Source organism: Stenella coeruleoalba (genome assembly GCF_951394435.1).
Source record: "Stenella coeruleoalba genome assembly, chromosome: 21".
NCBI classification, from domain to species: Eukaryota; Metazoa; Chordata; class Mammalia; order Artiodactyla; family Delphinidae; genus Stenella; species Stenella coeruleoalba.
In genome coordinates this window covers 23,400,464-23,419,224 of record NC_137167.1, presented here as the reverse complement: position 1 = coordinate 23,419,224, position 18,761 = coordinate 23,400,464, and the positions used below count along the sequence as shown (strand labels likewise).

At 40.3% G+C, this 18,761-nt stretch overlaps 2 protein-coding genes across 7 annotated transcripts in view; one reads left to right on the top strand and one right to left on the bottom strand.

The window, feature by feature from the left end:
- Positions 1-7,037, bottom strand: part of CASP3 (caspase 3) — a gene marked incomplete at its 3' end in the record, with an annotated part of 31,231 nt that extends 24,194 nt beyond the window's left edge. For both annotated transcript variants that reach the window (XM_079909415.1, XM_079909416.1), the window contains exon 1: positions 6,974-7,037. The remainder of the gene's footprint in view (positions 1-6,973) is intronic.
- Positions 7,038-12,097: 5,060 nt separating this feature from the next.
- Positions 12,098-18,761, top strand: part of PRIMPOL (primase and DNA directed polymerase) — a 57,331-nt gene continuing 50,667 nt past the window's right edge. For all 5 annotated transcript variants that reach the window (XM_079908995.1, XM_079908996.1, XM_079908994.1 and 2 more), the window contains exons 1-3: positions 12,098-13,123; positions 15,034-15,131; positions 16,022-16,151. In XM_079908995.1, coding sequence (XP_079765121.1) covers positions 12,944-13,123; positions 15,034-15,131; positions 16,022-16,151 — 408 coding nt within the window. In that variant the 5' untranslated portion in view covers positions 12,098-12,943. The remainder of the gene's footprint in view (positions 13,124-15,033; positions 15,132-16,021; positions 16,152-18,761) is intronic.

Genomic DNA, 18,761 nt, shown 5'->3' with positions numbered 1-18,761 from the left:
AAAAGAGAGATTTAAATTCCAAACTGAGACAATGGTTTGAAAGCCAAACACATTTGACTTTAGTTGAAAGAAAAGGTTGTCTGCTGCCAGTGTCCCTGTCCTCATGGTGAGACACAGCCAGCCCCCCCACCCCCCACCGCCTCTGCAGGAGACCCTCCACCACTAGCAGGTAGGTCTGGCTCAGTCTCCTATGGGGTCACTGCTCCTTCCCCTGGGTCCCGATGCGCACACTACTTTGTGTGTGCCCTTCAAGAGCGGAGTCTCTGTTTCACCCAGTCCTGTCAGTTGACCTTCATATACTACGGAAAATTTATATAATGATAAATAAAATCCTCACTGCATCAGACTTGCGCACATTTGCTTTCTGCTCATCACCATCTGCTTTTCCCACGTGAAAGCACCAAATCCACACGCTTGGGAGCAGAGCTTTGGTTCCTGCAGAACTTACTTCAGAGTGACACTCAGCATTACCTCACCTCCATTAGCTAATGCCTGGCTGAATGTAAGTTATTCTGGACATGGTGATCTCATCTCAGAAGGATAAAAAAAATCGTCCCCCAAGGGGAAAAAATGCCCTATATGATGACGAGAGTTTAAGTTCTTAGAACACTTTCATTTGACAAAACACAAATAGGAAAATATACAATAGGGCTTAAAAAATATATTGTGTGTGTGTGTGTGTGTGTGTGTGTGTGTGTATATATATGATGAATTACTACTCAGCCAGAAAAAAGAATGAAATTTTGAATAAATCCATAGAAACAGAAAGTAAATTAGTGGTTGCCTAAGTTTAGGGGTTTGGATAGAAATTGGGGATGACTGCTGATGGTTATGAGGTTCCTTTTGAGGTGATAAAAATGTTCTAAAATTGATTGTGGTGATGGATACATTACTCTGTGAATATACTAAAAACCACTGAATTCTATAGTTTAAATTGATAAACTGTATAGTATGTGAACTACGTCTTAATAAAGCTATTTAAAAAGTAAAAAAAAATAAAATAAAAATAACAAATATATTGTAGCACCGCAATGGACTTAACGCTAATTGTTTCTTACTGTATGAGTATGTAATTCTTTCCATCAGTTCAGGATGCTGATGATAATAAATTTCTAGACATATATTGGGTCCCAGAGAAGTTCTAAGTAGATCAATTGACATTAGATGGCAACCTGGAACCTGGGTCTTAGAATCAGGTCTCTGAGTTCCTAGATCCCTTTAATACTTGCCACTGAAGCTACAGCAGTCAGATTTCTCAAAAGTTAAAAAATGTTGTCAGTAGAAATTTACTGTCACTCTAAAGTACATAAGCATTTCAGGCTGTGTTTTCCTAAAGTGAAAAGTTGCAATGATTTCCCAATTTTTTATTGTGGTTAGCCAACTAAAGGGACCGTTGCATAATGCCACAATGAAGTTAAACAGAATAAATTATCTACAGAGTTCAAAGAGAGGAATAAAAATTAATTTCTAAAATTGAAATTTCTATATGAAGTTACAAAGTATCAACATTTTAGGAAAAATAACCAACAACAACCTGTTATTAAAAATGGCTTGAGGGACGGAGGGAGACACAAGAGGGAAGAGATATGGGAACATATGTATACGTATAGCTGATTCACTTTGTTATAAAGCAGGAACTAACACACCATTGTAAAGCAATTATACTCCAATAAAGATGTTAAAAAAAAAAAAAAAAAGGCTTGAGGACTTCCCTGGTGGTGCGGTGGTTAAGAATCTGCCTGCCAGTGCAGGGGACAGAGAGAGGTTCGAGCCCTGGTCTGGGAAGATCCCACGTGCCGAGGAGCAACTAAGCCCACGAGCCTCTACTGAAGCCCACACACCTAGAGCCTGTGCTCTGCAACAAGAGAAGCCACTGCAATGAGAAGCCCGCGCACCGCAACGAAGAGTAGCCCCACTCGCCGCAACTAGGGAAAGCCTGCGCGCAGCAACAAAGACCCAACGCAGCCACAAATAATGCATAAATTTATTTTTTTAAAAAAATGGCTTGAAAGTTGTGCCTATGGTAGAATTTCAAAATGAGATATTAAATTAGGATAACCAGTTTAAGTTATTCCTACTTAGTTAACCTGTCACCCATCAGTGGGTTGTTCTTGGTGCCTGTCCTATAAGGAAACTGAGGTAAGGTCTAAAACCTGGTCTTTGCCCTACCAAACGGGTTTTAAATCTCAAAATGAGACATAAGAACCAACATCACTCACTTCTGAATCATCTCCACAAATACGAGTATCTTCAAAAAAATTATAAGTAAAAATTTACCAAAACAGGTAGCCAAAGAAAAGCCCAAAGAATCATAACACAATATGTGATTTGAGCGTTGTGTAATAACAGGTCCTCTTACTGTTGGCTAATAGGGGCTAGACTCTGAGCTAAAAGGTACATTTATCTATGCATGTATTCATTATTTACGTGTTTCTAGTTAGTCCTTCCAACGATGTTTCGAGGCATAATGAGATTTCCATTTTATAGTTCAGTTGACTGAGGCTGAAAGCAGTTAAGTAACTTTTAAATGGCAGAGCCTGGATTCAAACTCAGATCTGTCAGCTTCCCACACTTCTACATGGCTTAGTTCTACATAGGAGGGGCAATGCTATCAATAATTTCAAGAAAGGAAACAAAAATCCACAACCTAGAAACACTAAGATGAGAGAGGAAGCATACATAAACATGATAGAAACTGACTGCAAGGACAGTGAAATTGTATAAAGTGCACTCATTCCAACTCACGAAGAAACCAGGAATGATGTTTATGGTGTTTTGGGTGCCACTGGGTAATTTACTTCTAAAAGTAAAATTACTCACAAAATATGAATAACTTTCATACTAAGCATTTAGGATGTCATTCAGACACTTTTTTCCTATGTCTCTATTTGCCTCTAAAGGAGAGGTGAAGCCTTTTCACTATGACTTGTGGGGAGATTATTCAGTCCTCCCTCAGTATCCATGGAAGATTGGTTCTAGGACACCCCCCTTCCTCCTCCTTCCAGGGATACCAAAATCTGCAGACGCTCAAGTCCTTTATGTACAACGGTGTAGGAGAATTGGCCCTCCATATCTGGTCAAGAACCTACAGACAAGGAGGGTGGCCCATACTTTGGCCAAAGAACTTGAAAAACATCGGGATTATATTTATTACCAATTAGAGAGGACAAAGTCTCAAAAGCAGTCATGTTTCCAGATTTGGTAAGTGAAACAGAAAGAAGAAAATACTTTTTTCACAACAGTTTGGACAAGAGGAGATTTCTGCTGTGACGTACTAGAGGTTTTATTGAAATCATTTCCCATCTGGTCCCTGCAATTGCTTTGGGAAGAGTCACCAAACTGGATATTGTCATTGGGCCTGGTAAAAGTCAGACTTTTAATATTTATTTTGTAATAAAGGAGGAATCTCACACATGGCAAGTAAAATTAAATACAGAAGAAACTTAAGTAAGTTCAGTTGTGCCACACAAACAAAACCATTCCTTCTTTTTCTCTGGCAAGGACCACACCACCAGGAAGACACAGACAGGAGGGCTTCCCCACTACTCAAAAGCCACAAGCCAGAAAGGACACAATGCTTACTAAGTGCAAGGGGTCTGTTTCCCTCATCTACCTTAAGTCTTGTCCTAAGATGGTATCTCTGGAGGGGCAGAAGGAAAAATGCAAAAGTCCTTGCAGACCTAAATATTGTGTTATGAAATAAATGTAGAATGAAGGATCTTGGATGCCTTTTATAAAAATTATAGATAACCTGTAAGGCCTCCTCCTTCCCACTGAGAATCACTCCTCTAGAAGTGATTCAGTTTTACAACCACCTGCCAGAGAAGGTCTGAAACTGCGAAAAGCCAGGGTCAGTGGTATTTATTTATTTGTCATTTGTACCATAACAATTGACTGAACACCAACTGTGTGCAGAGTCGTAAACCCTGAGTGTTTGAAGTAGTGGAGACCAAGATCCTACCCCTATGTGTGACTCGCACCAGCGCTCACTGTATTCAAAAGTGGCTCAACAAGACAGATGGCCAGTGTTCAGTACAAAATAGATAACTTTATTTTACTCTACCCTAATGCAGAAACTCTATAAGCAACTTGAAGATCAAAATAGGCAGAGAATTAACAACATTACTTAAGAGATTTACAAGGCACTGTCACAGACATTATCTCATTTTATCCCTATAATAACCCTGCGAGGTATGTATATTACTCCTGCCTAATTTATGGATGAAATAGGAAGTGTTGCCCTTGGGATGTGGCCTTGGGTCCTATGACAGCAGAGTACCTATCCCCCTCCATTACATTTGTATTTGTTAAATGTGTACACCAGTATCTAACAGTCTAAGAATTCCACATCTTTTTTTAGATCCAACACCAGTGCTTCCCATCTTTGAGGCAGAGCCTAAAGAACTATCTGATACTGGGCACCAGAACTGACCTAATGCCATTCATGAAACTAAAGACTGCTTTCCAGCATCAGAAGGGGGATGAACCAATAGGAGATTGTGTTAAATTGGATTTGAAAGCAAAACAGAAAAGAAGCATTATAATTGCCTCTATCAGATGTCAGTCTCTTAAAATCGCAGGAGGGGGCTTCCCCGGTGGCGCAGTGGTTGGGAGTCCGTCTGCCGATGCAGGGGACACGGGTTCGTGCCCCGGTCCGGGAAGATCCCACATGCCTCGGAGCGGCTGGGCCCGTGAGCCATGGCCACTTAGCCTGCGCGTCGGAGCCCGTGCTCCGCAACGGGAGAGGCCACAACAGTGAGAGGCCCGCATACCGCAAAAAAAATAAATAAATAAAAAATAAAAATAAAAGAAATAATAATAAAAAAAAATCGCAGGAGGTAAGACTTCTTTTTCAGGATAGCAAATCAAATCTGATGTAATTGGATACAATGTTTCACTTCTTTCTTACTGGGAACAGGTTTTATTGCTACACTCCAATAAACTGTTCATTCCTTCATTCATTAAAACACATTCTAACTTTCAAAAGCCTTCATTGCAAAAGAGCAAAGCAAAACCATCAGGTTGGGATAGGGATGATTTAAGCTTTGTATTTCCTTCTTAGACATCACGTAACTACAATACATTCAAAGTGGCTGAGCGCATTTTGCCACAGGCTGGTCTATGCAGCTTGCTTAGCACCTAATACGATCCTGCATAAACACATTGTTGCAGCAACTCTGCATTTCAACTCTACCATTCCTTTCTAGTCCGCATCATTTAATTATAATTTGCTAAGCAACCTTAAAATAGGATTTTTTTTTCTACATAGGGCATAATTATTAAAAAGCATAATACTGTAGTATTGGCATTCATTTGTGCCAGGCCCCAAATATGGGGAAAGACAATACGGAACAAGATAACGAGAAAAACACAGTTCCTTGTGGAATTTGCTTAGGAGCTAATAGGGGAGAGTGTAAAAATAAGCAACTGCAAAGGATATGACACTTTTCTCTTAGGATGAGACGGATGCCAAAGGAATACATAATAGCTAGATTTAACATTGAAATGTTTAATGAGAACAGAAACATAAATAGGAGTTCCTCAAGCAAGTGTGTGGTGATGGGAAGAGAGAGGGAATGCAAGAGTGTTCCAGGCAGAGAACAGTTAGTGTTAAGGTCAGCAATGGCTCTGCAGAAAGTGAAACGGTGCCATAATGAAAGATTAGGCAGGGGAAGGGGACCAAGGAGCCAACCTATGCTTGGCTTTGTTAACCGTGTTAAGGGACTGGGTTATCCTATGACCAAAGGAACAGCTTTCTGGATTTTTATTCTGTAAAGATCCCTCAGCCTGTGCTATAAAGAATGGACTGGAGAGGGGCCAGAGGGGCCTCCTGTAGCCAGTTGAGAGCTTAGGGTGGCTTAAATCTGAGATGGAGAGAAGGCGGCCAGATCCAGTGGATATTTAGGAGGGCCAGGAGGCTTGGCGGCTAACTGGAGGGGCCGGGAGAGGAAGCTGATAAGGTTGGTTCCCAGTTTCTTGGCTTGGGAGCCCCTTATTGAGAACTGGGAAAGAGACAGCTGCCTTGGGAAGTAAGGCTTGAGAGCACACCCACTGAAAACAAGAGTGACTAAGGCACTCTTATTCAACATGGGCTGAGGGGATTTTAAAGCCTAAGGGATTTGGGCCATGGATACATAGTCACCCACAGGAGCTAGAAGGATGCATGGAGGCCTTCAGGTCTGAAAGTGAAAAGGAGTTTAAAACTTGAAACTACCTCTTTGGAAAGCGGAGTCACCCGTCAACCTGATAATATCTAGACAAAGAAGGCAGCAGAGACCAAATCCTCACCAGCAATGGGAGGATAAGCCCTGAGGGCCAGAGCCCTTAGGAAAGCACCAGCCCGCCTCCTGACCTCAGGTCATCTTTTCTCCGCGCCCAGCCTCCTCACCACCTTCCCGATTAAAATTTCAGCCTTCGATCCCCGCTGCCTCCCGCTCCCGGGTCCGACCTCCTACCCCCCGGCCTCAGCGCCTCCGCCTGGGCCTCCCGCGCCTCTCCTCCCCCGGCTCAGAGACCCGTGTCAAGCCTCCTGCTACCAGGCTTCAGCGACCCGACCCGGGTCTCCCGACACCCCCCATTCTCGGCCCGGCCACCTGTCCCCCGGGCTCGGCGTCTCCGGCTGGGTCTCCGCTCCCCAGCCTCCCGCTGTCCGCCCTCCACATCCCACGCGGGTCTCCCACCACCCCCGGCCCAGCCTCTCGATCCTTGGTCCGGCCTCCCGTCCCCCAGGCTCGGCGTCTCCAGCCGGATCTCTGCTCCGCGTCCCGGCCTCCCGTCCCTGGGCCGGGTCTCTCGATCTGCGGACTTCAGGGCTCGTCCCCGCCCCCGGTGTCGCGCCAAAACAAAGGATCCGCCGCCCTGACCAGGTCAGTCTCCTCCGTCTCCCCGGGGCAGGCGCTGAGCTTGGGAGAGTGGAGGGAACCAGCCCAGGACCTATGGCGCCAAAGCGAGAAGCGTCGAGGGCATATCTCACCTCTCAGCCCCCACGGCGCTGCCACCGACTCGCTCTGCTGGGATCGGTTCCTGCTCTGCTTCCGCCGCAGCCGCGCTCAGAGGTAGGCGCCCGAGCAGGCCCCGCCCCCTCTGGCCCCACCCCGGCCCCTCCCCTCAGCTCTGCGAGCTCCGCGCCGCGCCGATGCGTCAGTCAGGCCCCGGCTCCCACTGCCCGAGAACACCGCCCCCTCACAGGCCCCGTCCCGCCCGAGAACACCGCCCCGCCCGAGAACACCGCCCCTTCACGGGTCCCGCCGCGCCTGAGAACGCCGCTCAGCCCGAGAGCACCGCCCCTTCACGGGTCCCGCCGAGCCTGAGAACGCCGCTCAGCCCGAGAGCACCGCCCAGTCACGGGTCCTGGGGGCTCCTGGCTTCCAGGCACGCTTCCGGGCCATTCTAGGCCTTTCCCGGCCTCCGCTCCCTTTCAGTCCCCGTCCTACCCCAGAACGCTGTCGTCTCACTGGCCCGCGCTCTCCCCACTTCCCGCCCCGGCCCCGCCTCCGCGCCAGGTTTGAAAACTCGGTCCCGCCACAGTGGGCGGGTTGCGTGTCCTGCCAGCCGCAGAGGACCCACGGCTTCCCGCCCACGGCGAACGTCTCTGGAGGTAAATGGAGGGAAACCCGAAGGCCTCGCCGGGCCCCGGGGGCAGGGAGAAGGGAGTCATGGGCAGGCCCTGCGGGAGGACGGAGAGCGGGTCGCGGCTTGCCGGTAGTCCCCGCTTCCCCTCGGGCGACCGGAGGCCTTCCCCTAGGTCACCCCGAATTCCCTGTCCCGAAACCAAAAGCTTTAACCGCCCAGCTGGGCCTCCGCCTGTCTTGGGTCACGAACTCTTTTCAGACTCTGAGGCATTTTCGCAGAAGAATGTACCAACCCAATTGAGCACGAAATTCTCCATCAAATTTCAAGAGGTTCAGGACATTCTGACAAGTCAGGGGCCCCAGGTGAAGAACTCGCCCACTTCCAGCACTTTTGTTTACTTGGGTATAAATGAGGGCGCCGTTTTGTTCACAGATATACGTGGTTCTGAGTATGGCTACCGTTCCTTGGGTGCTTATCTGTGTTCTCACATTGTGGCAATGCATTTTCTTTTTCTTTCAGCAGCCCCTGCAGGTAGGAATTCCAGTTTCCACCTGGGCGTAATTAAAAAGGCTAAGTAGTTTGCTCTTGTTAAGGGCTACACGAGTTAAACTCAGATCCTAGGAATAAAACCTAGGCCTTTATCCCTGCCAGGTTGAGAGAGGACCAGTGTTTGGCAGTCCTTTTTCTGCTGCAGTAAAACTGAAGAATAGGACCCACTCCCAACCTGCACGGTGGTCGGCATGCAGTTATTTGTAAGGCAGGCGCTAGTGTACTAGTTTTTTTAACCAGTCCTATTACCCCGTAGTGATGCACAGACCCCTTCCTGTGCTAAACTTTCTTACCAAAATTATGCTGTAGTTAAAGCAGCGGCAGCAGCAGTGGTTTTCTGGTTTTTTGTGTAAATGACCCTTATTAGTTTGGAGAAACTTTAATTATAGTAAAATAGCTGGCTAGAAGCAATGTCGGAAGTTTCTTTCTACAGAGGTGTCTCAGGTGGCAGAACCTGATCTGGGCCTGGGAGGGGAAGACTTCAGGAAGGATGAGTGGGGCATTCCAGGGGAGGGAAACATGCAGGAGGGCTCCTGGAGTGGGCCAGGTGCAGGCAGTGGTCATCATCATTCATTTGGTGAGAAGGCTGAACAAGAAGAAGTCGAATGGGTAAGTGGTTGAGGGCCAGGTTCTGGAGAGTTTGGACTTCTTGAGGTAAACTTTAGCGTGCATTAAGCGATGCTCTGTAATGAGTGTCCCTAGGAAAAGCTATGAAAATGGTCTTTTTGAAAATTTATTGGCGTATAATTGATTTACAATGCTAATGAGTTCGTTTCAGGTGTAGAGCAGAGTGATTCAGTTACGCATATATTCATCCTTTTTCAGATTCTCATATAGGTTATCAGAGTATTGAGTAGAGGTCCCTGTGCTGTGCAGTAGACCCTTGTTTGTTATCCGTCTCATAGATAGTAGTGTGTGTGTGTTCATCCCAAGCTCCTGATTTACAGGCCCCCCCCGCCCCCCCCCCCCGTTTCCTCTTTGGTAACCATCAGTTTGTTTTCAATATCTGGAAGTCTGTTTTTGTTTTGTAAATAAGTTCATTTGTATCATTTTTTTAAAAAATTAGATTCCATATATGAATAATATCATATGATATGTTTTTCTCTGTCTGACTTCACGTAGTATGATAATCTCTAGGTCCATCCATGTTGCTGCAAATGGCATTATTTTGTTCTTTTTTATGGCTGAGTAATATGCCATTGTATATGTGTACCACATGTCTTCATCCGTTCCTCTGTCGATGGACATTTAGGTTGCTTCCATGTCTTGGCTGTTGAAAATGGTCTTAAGGGTGATTAGTCTGGCAGAATTAGGCTCTTTGGATGGGAGATCCTGTGGGGATGGTAGAAAGGTGGAACTGGAAAAAACAGCGTTCCACTGGATGTTTTCTTCCTTATAGGAGACTTTTGGGAAATTTAAATATGAGTTACTCTGTTCAAGCATAGACAGGCAAGGTGACTGAAGTAGGAAAAGAAGAAAAGAAAAAGTCAGTTAGTATATTTAATAATTTTGTAAGGTGTTATTCATCTGGGAAGTAAACTATTATTACTGTAAATGAAGTTTAATCACATACTTTATTATGAATACTTTAGCAGTGGGAGAAATAGTATAAATGTATTACAAGAGGCCATAAAGGGAATTATATTAAGAAAACATTGCCAAATACCAGAACATTACTAAATATTAGAACTGGAACATATATGCAGAAAACACAAGATATTGTTGAATCTATTCTCAGGGCAGAGGGAGAAGTTCGAGTTGGGGAATAGGAATTGACTTGTGATTAGACAAGAAAAGAAACTAGGAGAACTGGGCTAGAGAGAGCCATGCGAGGCAGGCTTCATCTGACCCTAGAAGCCAGTACTCGTGAACCATGGGCCGCATGGTCCAGCTGCTCCTGGGGACCAGGCCGTCAAGTGTCACCGATGAACAAGTGTAGGCATAAACCTCTGGAAACCAGGACTGCTTAGGTCGGCTGAGTCATCTCTTCACCCTCACTCTCACTGTCCCTTCTCCCACTATAGTTACTCTAAAAAGACTAAGCCAACCTTTTTTCTAGCCTGACCACCTTTAGTTTTGAAACTGGTGTCAAAAATGGTTAAACAATCATTCCCGTGCGATGCTAAGAAATAAATAATAGAGCTCTTAAGCCTGCTATTTTAAAATACAACAAATATTTTTCTTTAGGTCTTGGAAACTGTTACAAAAGTAGTTATGGTCCCTGTGTGAAAAGGGGTTTTCATGTGTAATTATATGTATATAAAAAAAGACAGCACTGTTTCCCCACCAGCATTTCTGAAATGGTGATATGTTCTCCCGGGGGGTAGGCATGAGGAATATGATAGTCCAAAACGAGAATGCCAGATGCCTTCCTGTTCTCCATTTCCTTTGCTTTTAATATTCAACCCTGCTGCTTGAAGAGTCTAAGCCCCAGTTGTCTTTCAGCCCAGCTGTTAAAATTTTAAAACTGTGTAAATAACAAGGGGGCATAACATATTTTGAGCTTCTCTCTTTTTTTCTGTTGACATGCGTGGTTTCCTCAGTCCAGTAAGTGTTAAACTGGTTTTCCATTGTGACTGACTTTCATATATGATATACTCCCATGGTCATACCAATATTTTTACAAAACCAGAAAAAATTTTCCCGATGTCATTGTAACTAAGTGTGAACATCCACATGGTTACTTCTAGTCAGTTATTTGCTAGATACTAGAGTCATAATTCACCTGTGATCGCATTATGTGTTTATTTTCTTCGTTAAGTAATTGGTGGGCTTTATTAAAAGTCAGTTTCTTAGAAGAAAGTTTCTCAGTTAGGTTGTCTAAATGGAGGGGATTTTTATCTGTGTGCGAAGCAGATTAAATAAACTAATACTCAGAATCTATTTAGCAATAAGGAGCCCTGTCACATATATTGAAAAATTAACACAGTTGTATTAAAAATTGCCCCATCTCTTCAATCCAAAGAAATTGTATTCCTTTTCTAGGCAAATCTGTTATGAAATTTATGTTGATAGCTTTAGAATTTTATTTCTGTTTCTTGGCTTATAATTTATAATATCCATGTGGACTAAATGTAATTCTGAGAGTATAATCTTAAGTCTGTTATGGTTGAAGTCAGATTTGAAATCTGTGGATAATATGCCTTTTTTTCTAACAATGCATTAGGATATTCCTACCCTCTCTTAATCTTTTTGGGTGATTCTATTTTTCTTTCCAGGGAATATTTCATTTGCCAGTGAGTTTATGTTGCAAAGTTTTCTGCTAAAATTCAAGAGCATATTTATCAGTGCAAGTACTAGATAGGAATTGACAAAGGTAAATAGGGATTTTACCTTCAAATGCTTTAGTGTATGATATTATGTCAGTTAAAACCTAATATATCTGTTTTCTACATACATAAATTACAACATAGATGATTTTAGTGAAGAAGGAAACTATTAGTTATTTCTATTTCTGTGTAAAACCCAGGCCAAAACTTGCTGGCTTTAAAAACAACAAATTAATTTTTTCTTAGAGTTCTGTGGGTTGCCTGGGCAGTTTGCTGGATCTCTCACCTGAACTCACTCAGGCTTACTCAAGCATTGAATTCAGATGATGGCTGGATGATCCAAAGTGGCTTAACTCACGTATCTGGTAATTGGTGATTGCTATCAGCTGGGGTACCTTGGTTCTTCTCCAGATGACCTTTTATCCTCTGTGAGGCTAGAGTTATAGCATGATGATCTCAGAGCAGGACTCCATGATAGCCAAATCTAATGCAAAAGCACTTATTAAACCTCTGCTTGCTTCACATTTGTCGATATGACATTGGCAAGTCACATGGCCAAGAGTCTGTATGGGAGTGGGCTTAGATGGCATCTCTTGATGGCAGGAATGCCAGAGAATTTGTCCCCATTTTTTCTCTATACTGGAAGCTTTTCCCCCCTCTTCTAAAAACCTATCCTTTTTCCTTTGTAAGTAAACCGTAATCCCAAATTGGAAAGGTATTGCCTGGTCCCCTTACTTTGGCATGGCTAACATGGAAGCATTGTTTGCAAACAAAAACATGTATCATTAGGAAACAAGGGTTAAAATGTAAACATTTCAATTGACTAATCACAAAAGTAGTCATTAAGTTAACAGATTAACATTTATTCTTTTTTTTTTAAGTCATGCTTATGATTACCATACATCCCAAACCAAAACTAGCCAATATTGTAATTCCCACTCATACACTGGTTATCCTCCCAACTAATAGTTGTTTGAGTAGAAAAGAAGAGCAGTGGGCAGGAAAAAGAGGAAAAGGGAGCTAAGAACTAGACAGTGGTGCCTAGAAATGAATTCTACACTAAGAAATAATAGCACTGGAATGATGCCCACCATCTGGGTGAGGTACATGGCACTTGATGCAACAAAATGATATAATAAAAACCATAGTGATGCAAAAAACTCTTATATTTACATGAGGCATTGGAATTTGCAAAACATTTTCATGTCTTATGACATGTATCCTCAAGATAACTACATTAAAATGTTGATTCCCATTTTGCAGCTGATTACAATTTAGGGAGCTTCATTAACCTGTTCAAAACTGTAGCACTATTAGATGGAAGAGCCAGGATCTAAAGATTTCTGATAACCAGCCCTGTCCTTGTTTCACAACAAAACTTCATGCAAAACATAAACTATAAAGCAAAGCAATAAGCAGAAATGAGCTTTGAAGTTTTACCAAACAAAGTATATTTTAAACAAAGAAACTGGCATCCATGTTTGTTTGTTTTAGTAGTAATTCACAGAGATCCTACCTGGGATAGGATTTAGTCTCCCCATACTTCTGAACCAATGAAGAGAAAATGGGAAGCAAGGCTGAAGCAAATTGAAGAACGAGCATCCCATTATGAGAGGGAACCATTGTCCTTGGTATACAGACCAAGATTGTCTAAGCCAGAAGAACCACCATCCATTTGGAAACTATTTCATCGGCAAACTGAAGCTTTCAATTTTGTTAAAAGTTGTAAAGAGGTAATTTTTCTCATCTTTTTTTTAGGGCTACTATACCTTAAGATTTCCAAAACAAATCTGTTGTTTGTCTTCATTTCAGTCCACGTATTTTACCAGAAGAATTTAATTGTGATCTTTTTGTACTGTTTAGGAAAGATATCCATGAATCATTAACCATTTACTTTATATTAATAATGAAAAAAATGACATATCTAGTGCCAAATAGTTTAAAAAATTTGTAATGACATAGAAATGAAGCTATGCTTAGAGGAGAAGTGACTGTATTCATGGACTGAAAAATAATAGAATGAGTGTAAAAGTTAAACTAAAATAATACCCACAGAAATATCAGGAAATGAGTAAGTAGAGTGTGAGATTTTTTTTTTTGGTCTGCGTTGGGTCTTTGTTGCTGCGCGCGGGCTTTCTCTAGTTGTGGTGAGCGGGGGCTCCTCTTCATTGTGGAGCACAGGCTCTAGGCGTGCGGGCTTCAGTAGTTGTGGCTTTCGGGCTCTAGAGCACAGGCTCAGTAGTTGTGGTGCACGGGCTTAGTTGCTCCGCGGCATGTGGGATCTTCCCGGACCAGGGCTTGAACCAGTGTCCCCTGCGTTGGCAGGCAGATTCCTAACCACTGCGCCACCAGGGAAGCCCGGAGTGTGAGATTTTAAGGATGAAATTAGGGATTGGAAATTTGAATTTAAACAATCGCAAATGAAAATGTCTCAAATGTCATTTGAGTTAATAAGCCCTAAAACTTAAATCATAGTACCAAAGCACACATGTTTTTATCTTTCTACTGTCCCTTTTGTGCTTTGGAGTAGTAGAGTGGATTTATCATAATTTCCAACACATTAGGAAAGTGGGAGGAAGAAGTGCTTGCTACATGCTAGCCTCACAAAGGGAATGGTTCTCAAAAATAAACAAGCAGGTGTGTATTGCACATCTTTTTTTGTTGGGCACTGTGGGGAATATAGAGAAATATAACGAAAAGATGCATCTATCCAACATAAATCCAGCATAAATATATTGTGATTCTGAAAATTGATTATATATAAAAACTCAAAATGCTATAAGTTTTTAGGGAGGAGGACCTTCTTTCCCTGGTAAACAGAAGCTCACTCATATCTCATCAGAATAGTTTAGGAAATAGAAGAAAAGCCTTTTGTGTGCATTTTGTGTAACCCTAATTCAGGTATCAGAAATGAAAATACAGATTCGCTTAATCTTGACTTTAAAAAAATATAGCTGTATGATTGCTGGATTTACCAATCATCAGTTTATAAAATTTATCTTGAGAAGATTTTTAATAGGATCGGATAACTTAGTCTTTTTATGATTTCTCTCATGAAAATGGAAGTTTAGTTCCTTTATAGGTTCAACAGCTACCTTTAGCTAAGTGGAAACAAAAGAACTTGTGTATTCCTTTTCTATGAGAAACAATAATTTATAGTTATTTGTTCTGCATTTTAAAACTTTCCTTAAGCTTTTAATATTTATATACAAATATATTTTTAAAAATGGTTCTCATGTATTTTTATATACTCTAGGAAATTTATTAACTTTAGTCCAAATTATTTACAATAATGTTCAGGTAGTTTTAAAAAAATAAGTTCTTTTTCATAAACTGGCAGATAAAACTATAATAGGAAGTAAAACGAGTGACTGAAAAATGATTTTTCTTTCTTTGTTTTAGTCTGGATGTTCTAATTGTTTCTGCCTTGAACATTTATTACCTGAGTGACTAAATATAAATAAATACAAATAACTAGATTTTGATTGGCATAGATTTAGTGATTAATTTTCTTGTTTTCAATAATACAAATGTTCCAGTTTTTGAAAATTTGAATAAAATCTTTATGAACATTTAATAGCTACAGTTGATTTTAAATTTGCATTTTACTAATTTTTTGAATATTATTTTTGGTTTTGTAAAGGACGTTCATGTATTTGCTTTGGAATACAAAGTGGGCGATGGACAACGTATTTACCTCGTAACAACGTATGCTCAACTTTGGTTTTACTATAAATCCCGGTAAGTAGCTTTTAAAGCACAACACATTAAATTACATTTCCTTCATCTGGAAATGCTTGTGAAATTAAATCAGGCTGCCTTGGCTTTCATAGTTCTCAGTCACGCAGTTAGTTACTACTTTACTATTAGAATTGAATTCTGGAGTTTCCTTGTGATAGAAACACTGAATTATCTCACCAGGTGCTAGGAGAGAGAAATTGTGTGTGTTTTGAATTCCTGTACCACGTGATGACACAATTCCCACCATCACTTTTCCTTGTTCAAATTACTGTAAACCTTTTATTTGTATATGATGGCACTAAGCAGTTTATCATTTACTAATCAAGTCAGCATTTCTTCTTAATAACCCATCTTAAAGTCATACCTCTTGATACCAGTGAGAATGAAACTGCACATGTGAGCACTGAAAGCTCATTGAAGTCAGGTGATTCAGAGTGTATGTAACCAGTTTTTAAAACATTCCTAATGAAAATATGGAACTTAAAAATTCTCATTAAAAAATTCATGGAATCCCAAGAATATGTGATTGTGGGATCACAGTTTGAGAAAGTTCTTAAACAAAATTTGCTTCATGGTGATACCAGAAACAAATGTAGAAGTGTTACCTGATATCAAAATTATCTGTGAATAAATAGCAGTATGAAGTTGGCTATATTTTCCAGTTAAATAATGTTACAGAAAATGATTGTTAGATCTTGTTTGATGGAAACTCTTGATACTGTGTTCTGTAAACCTGTGGTAAGCAGTTGTTCACTTTATCTTGTCTTCATTATGTCATAGTTATCTGTCATTACATCACAGTTAATATACTGTCTTGAGATACAAGAGCAACTTCTGTGATTTAAAAGGTATGAGATATAAACCTAACAATCTTGAATTATTCAATTCAGAAGAAATCTCTTACACTGCTATGAAGTCATTCCTGAAAATGCTGTGTGCAAGCTTTATTTTGATTTGGAATTTAACAGACTTGCCAATCCAGGAGCTGATGGGAAAAAGATGGTTGCATTACTCATTGAGGTAAATTACAGACTCAGGTTTTTCTCCTTATATCTACCTGTATGTCTTTTCATTCACTCATTCAGTCATTAAATGAATCCAACCTATGTAATATATAGGTTCTGTGTTTCTCCTCATTTTTCTTGTTACTCTTCCTTTTGACTTCGTTTCTTAATGCCACTTCTCTGAGTAAACTTCTGGAAAGGAGGAAGGTTCAGTTTATGTCCATATATTTTGTAATATTGCTGTATCAAAAAAAACTGGGAGGACTTCCTGGTGGCGAAGTGGTTAAGAATCCGCCTGCTAATGCAGGGGACATGGGTTCAATCCCTGGTCCGGGAAGATCCCACATGCCGTGGAGCAACTAAGCCTGTGCGCCACAGCTACTGAGCCTGCGCATTAGAGCCCATGCGCTGCAAATACTGAAGCCCGTGTGCCTAGAGCCCGTGCTCCGCAAAGAGAAGCCACTGCAATGAGAAGCCCGTGCACCGCAACAAAGAATAGCCCTGCTCGCCACAACTAGAGAAAGCCAGCGCACAGCAACGTAGACCCAATGCAGCCAAAAATAAATACATTAAAAAAACCCCAAAAAACTGAGAAAGGTGGCAGTTTGGGAATTTTCTGTTTCTTAATTATATATTCTTTTGCATTACTAATAGTGGACTCTGGTGAAGATTAGGTGAAGTAATTTTTACTGAAAAATTGAGTACTAAGATAAACTTCAAGAAAATTTTGATAAAAATAGTTTCAGAAGTTTCGAGCTGGCAGAAATTTTGGAAACTCTTCTGTCTTACATTATCATAAATGAGGAGCTAAAGCCTAGAGAGACTTAATTCCAACTCCAGGTCCAACAACTAGTTACTGGCAAAACCTGGTCTAGAACTACAATTATCATTTCTCTTTGTTTTTCACAAAGAGAAAAAGTGTAGTTCTAGTATATATTTTTGATTTAGCAGTGTCAACCCATATTCCTTTTATTATTTAGTAATAAAAGGAATATGGGCTTGTGCAACTAAGCTCTATTAGGTTCGTTTATAAAATCTTTTAAGATTGTATTAGGGTGTACTAAAATTATATTGACTATTATTTGGACTCAAAGTAGGTATTAACATTAACTATTTTTTGTTTTAGATGTTAGCTGTAGATGACTCATTTTATAGTGTTAAAAATACATCCAAATTAGAATGTTTTTGATTAAAAATATCTGCTGATTTTGTCGGATCTCTACATGTTTTATTTTAAATTTATTTGAAAAATGTATGCAAATACTGGTTTTTAAAAAAATCATAATGTCAGCTTTCTCCTGACTTTGAAGCAAAAGAAATATACATAAGTTCCCCCCAGCCCTCCCAAAAAACAACAGAAAAGTTATGTTTTTCTTAAGATAGCCATTGGACCCTTAAAAATAAATTTAAATGTTTTATTTCATTATAGTTGGTAAGTTGTATTTAATTTTTAACCTTAATTACGTTTTTAATAATCCATAGATATTGACTCTTTTCTAGTGTATGATACACTTCTACAGTCTAAGGTAGGATTTGTTAAGTGGGATCTGTGTGGCCACCAAGGAATTAAGGTTCAGAGATTTTCACTGGCACTTTAATATGGTGATACTGTTAAAAAAAGAAGTATTAGTACTTCATTGTATTAGAAACTAGAAACTTATCCCTAATGGAATCAACACTAGTGCAAATCCCATTTGTAACAAGAATAAACACTGGTACAGCAAAGATCATGTAGCTGTTTAAATTTTTTTCCTCCTAATTCTTTATACAATCTTATCCAAATTAGTCTTGAACAACTCATCTTTAACATCAACAAAAGTTGGAAAAAGTTGTAGAAATCTGAGTTTAAAATTACACAGCATTTTAATTTAACACACTCATGTTGGTAGAAAAGTTATTAGGATTATTTTACTTAATATAACCTTTACAAATGATTATATTGAAATTAATTTCGTTTACTGGTTACTGTGTATGTAACAAGTGTATAATACAAAGAGTACTTTTCCTTTAGCGTCTCTGTGTGAGGAGGCATAGGTTAGCTGTTATCATAACAGATGGTTAATAAATAACTGGCTAATAATAACTAGTGATAATATGTAATGCCCTTTGATACTGACACTTTTTAACTGACAATTCCAGTAAGCCACTTCTGCCAGATGGAATGACTTCTGGTGCTAAAGCATTTTATAAAACTATGTTGACAGGTAACATTGCTCAAATAATCATATGTTTTTAACTTCTGGATTTTACAACTTAAATATTTAAATAAATTAAAAACTTTTAAAAGTTGAGGTATAATTGATTTACGATAATATATTAGTTTCAGGTGTACAATAGTGATTCAAAATTTTTACAGACTATACTCCATTTATAGTTATTATAAAATATTGGCTATATTCCCTGTAACTTAAAATTTTATTTAAAATTTAACTTGGAAAAAAGAACTTAATGGGACTACAATTACTTTTATTATCTACAGTTATTACATTTATTCTGTATAGCTCCAAAGTACATAACTAGACTTTATTCATTTATCAAAATTTTTTCAGCCTCTTAGTGTCAGTGTGCCTAGGCATTAACAATACAATGGCTAGCCCAAAAAGACATGATTTCTGCCTTCACAGAA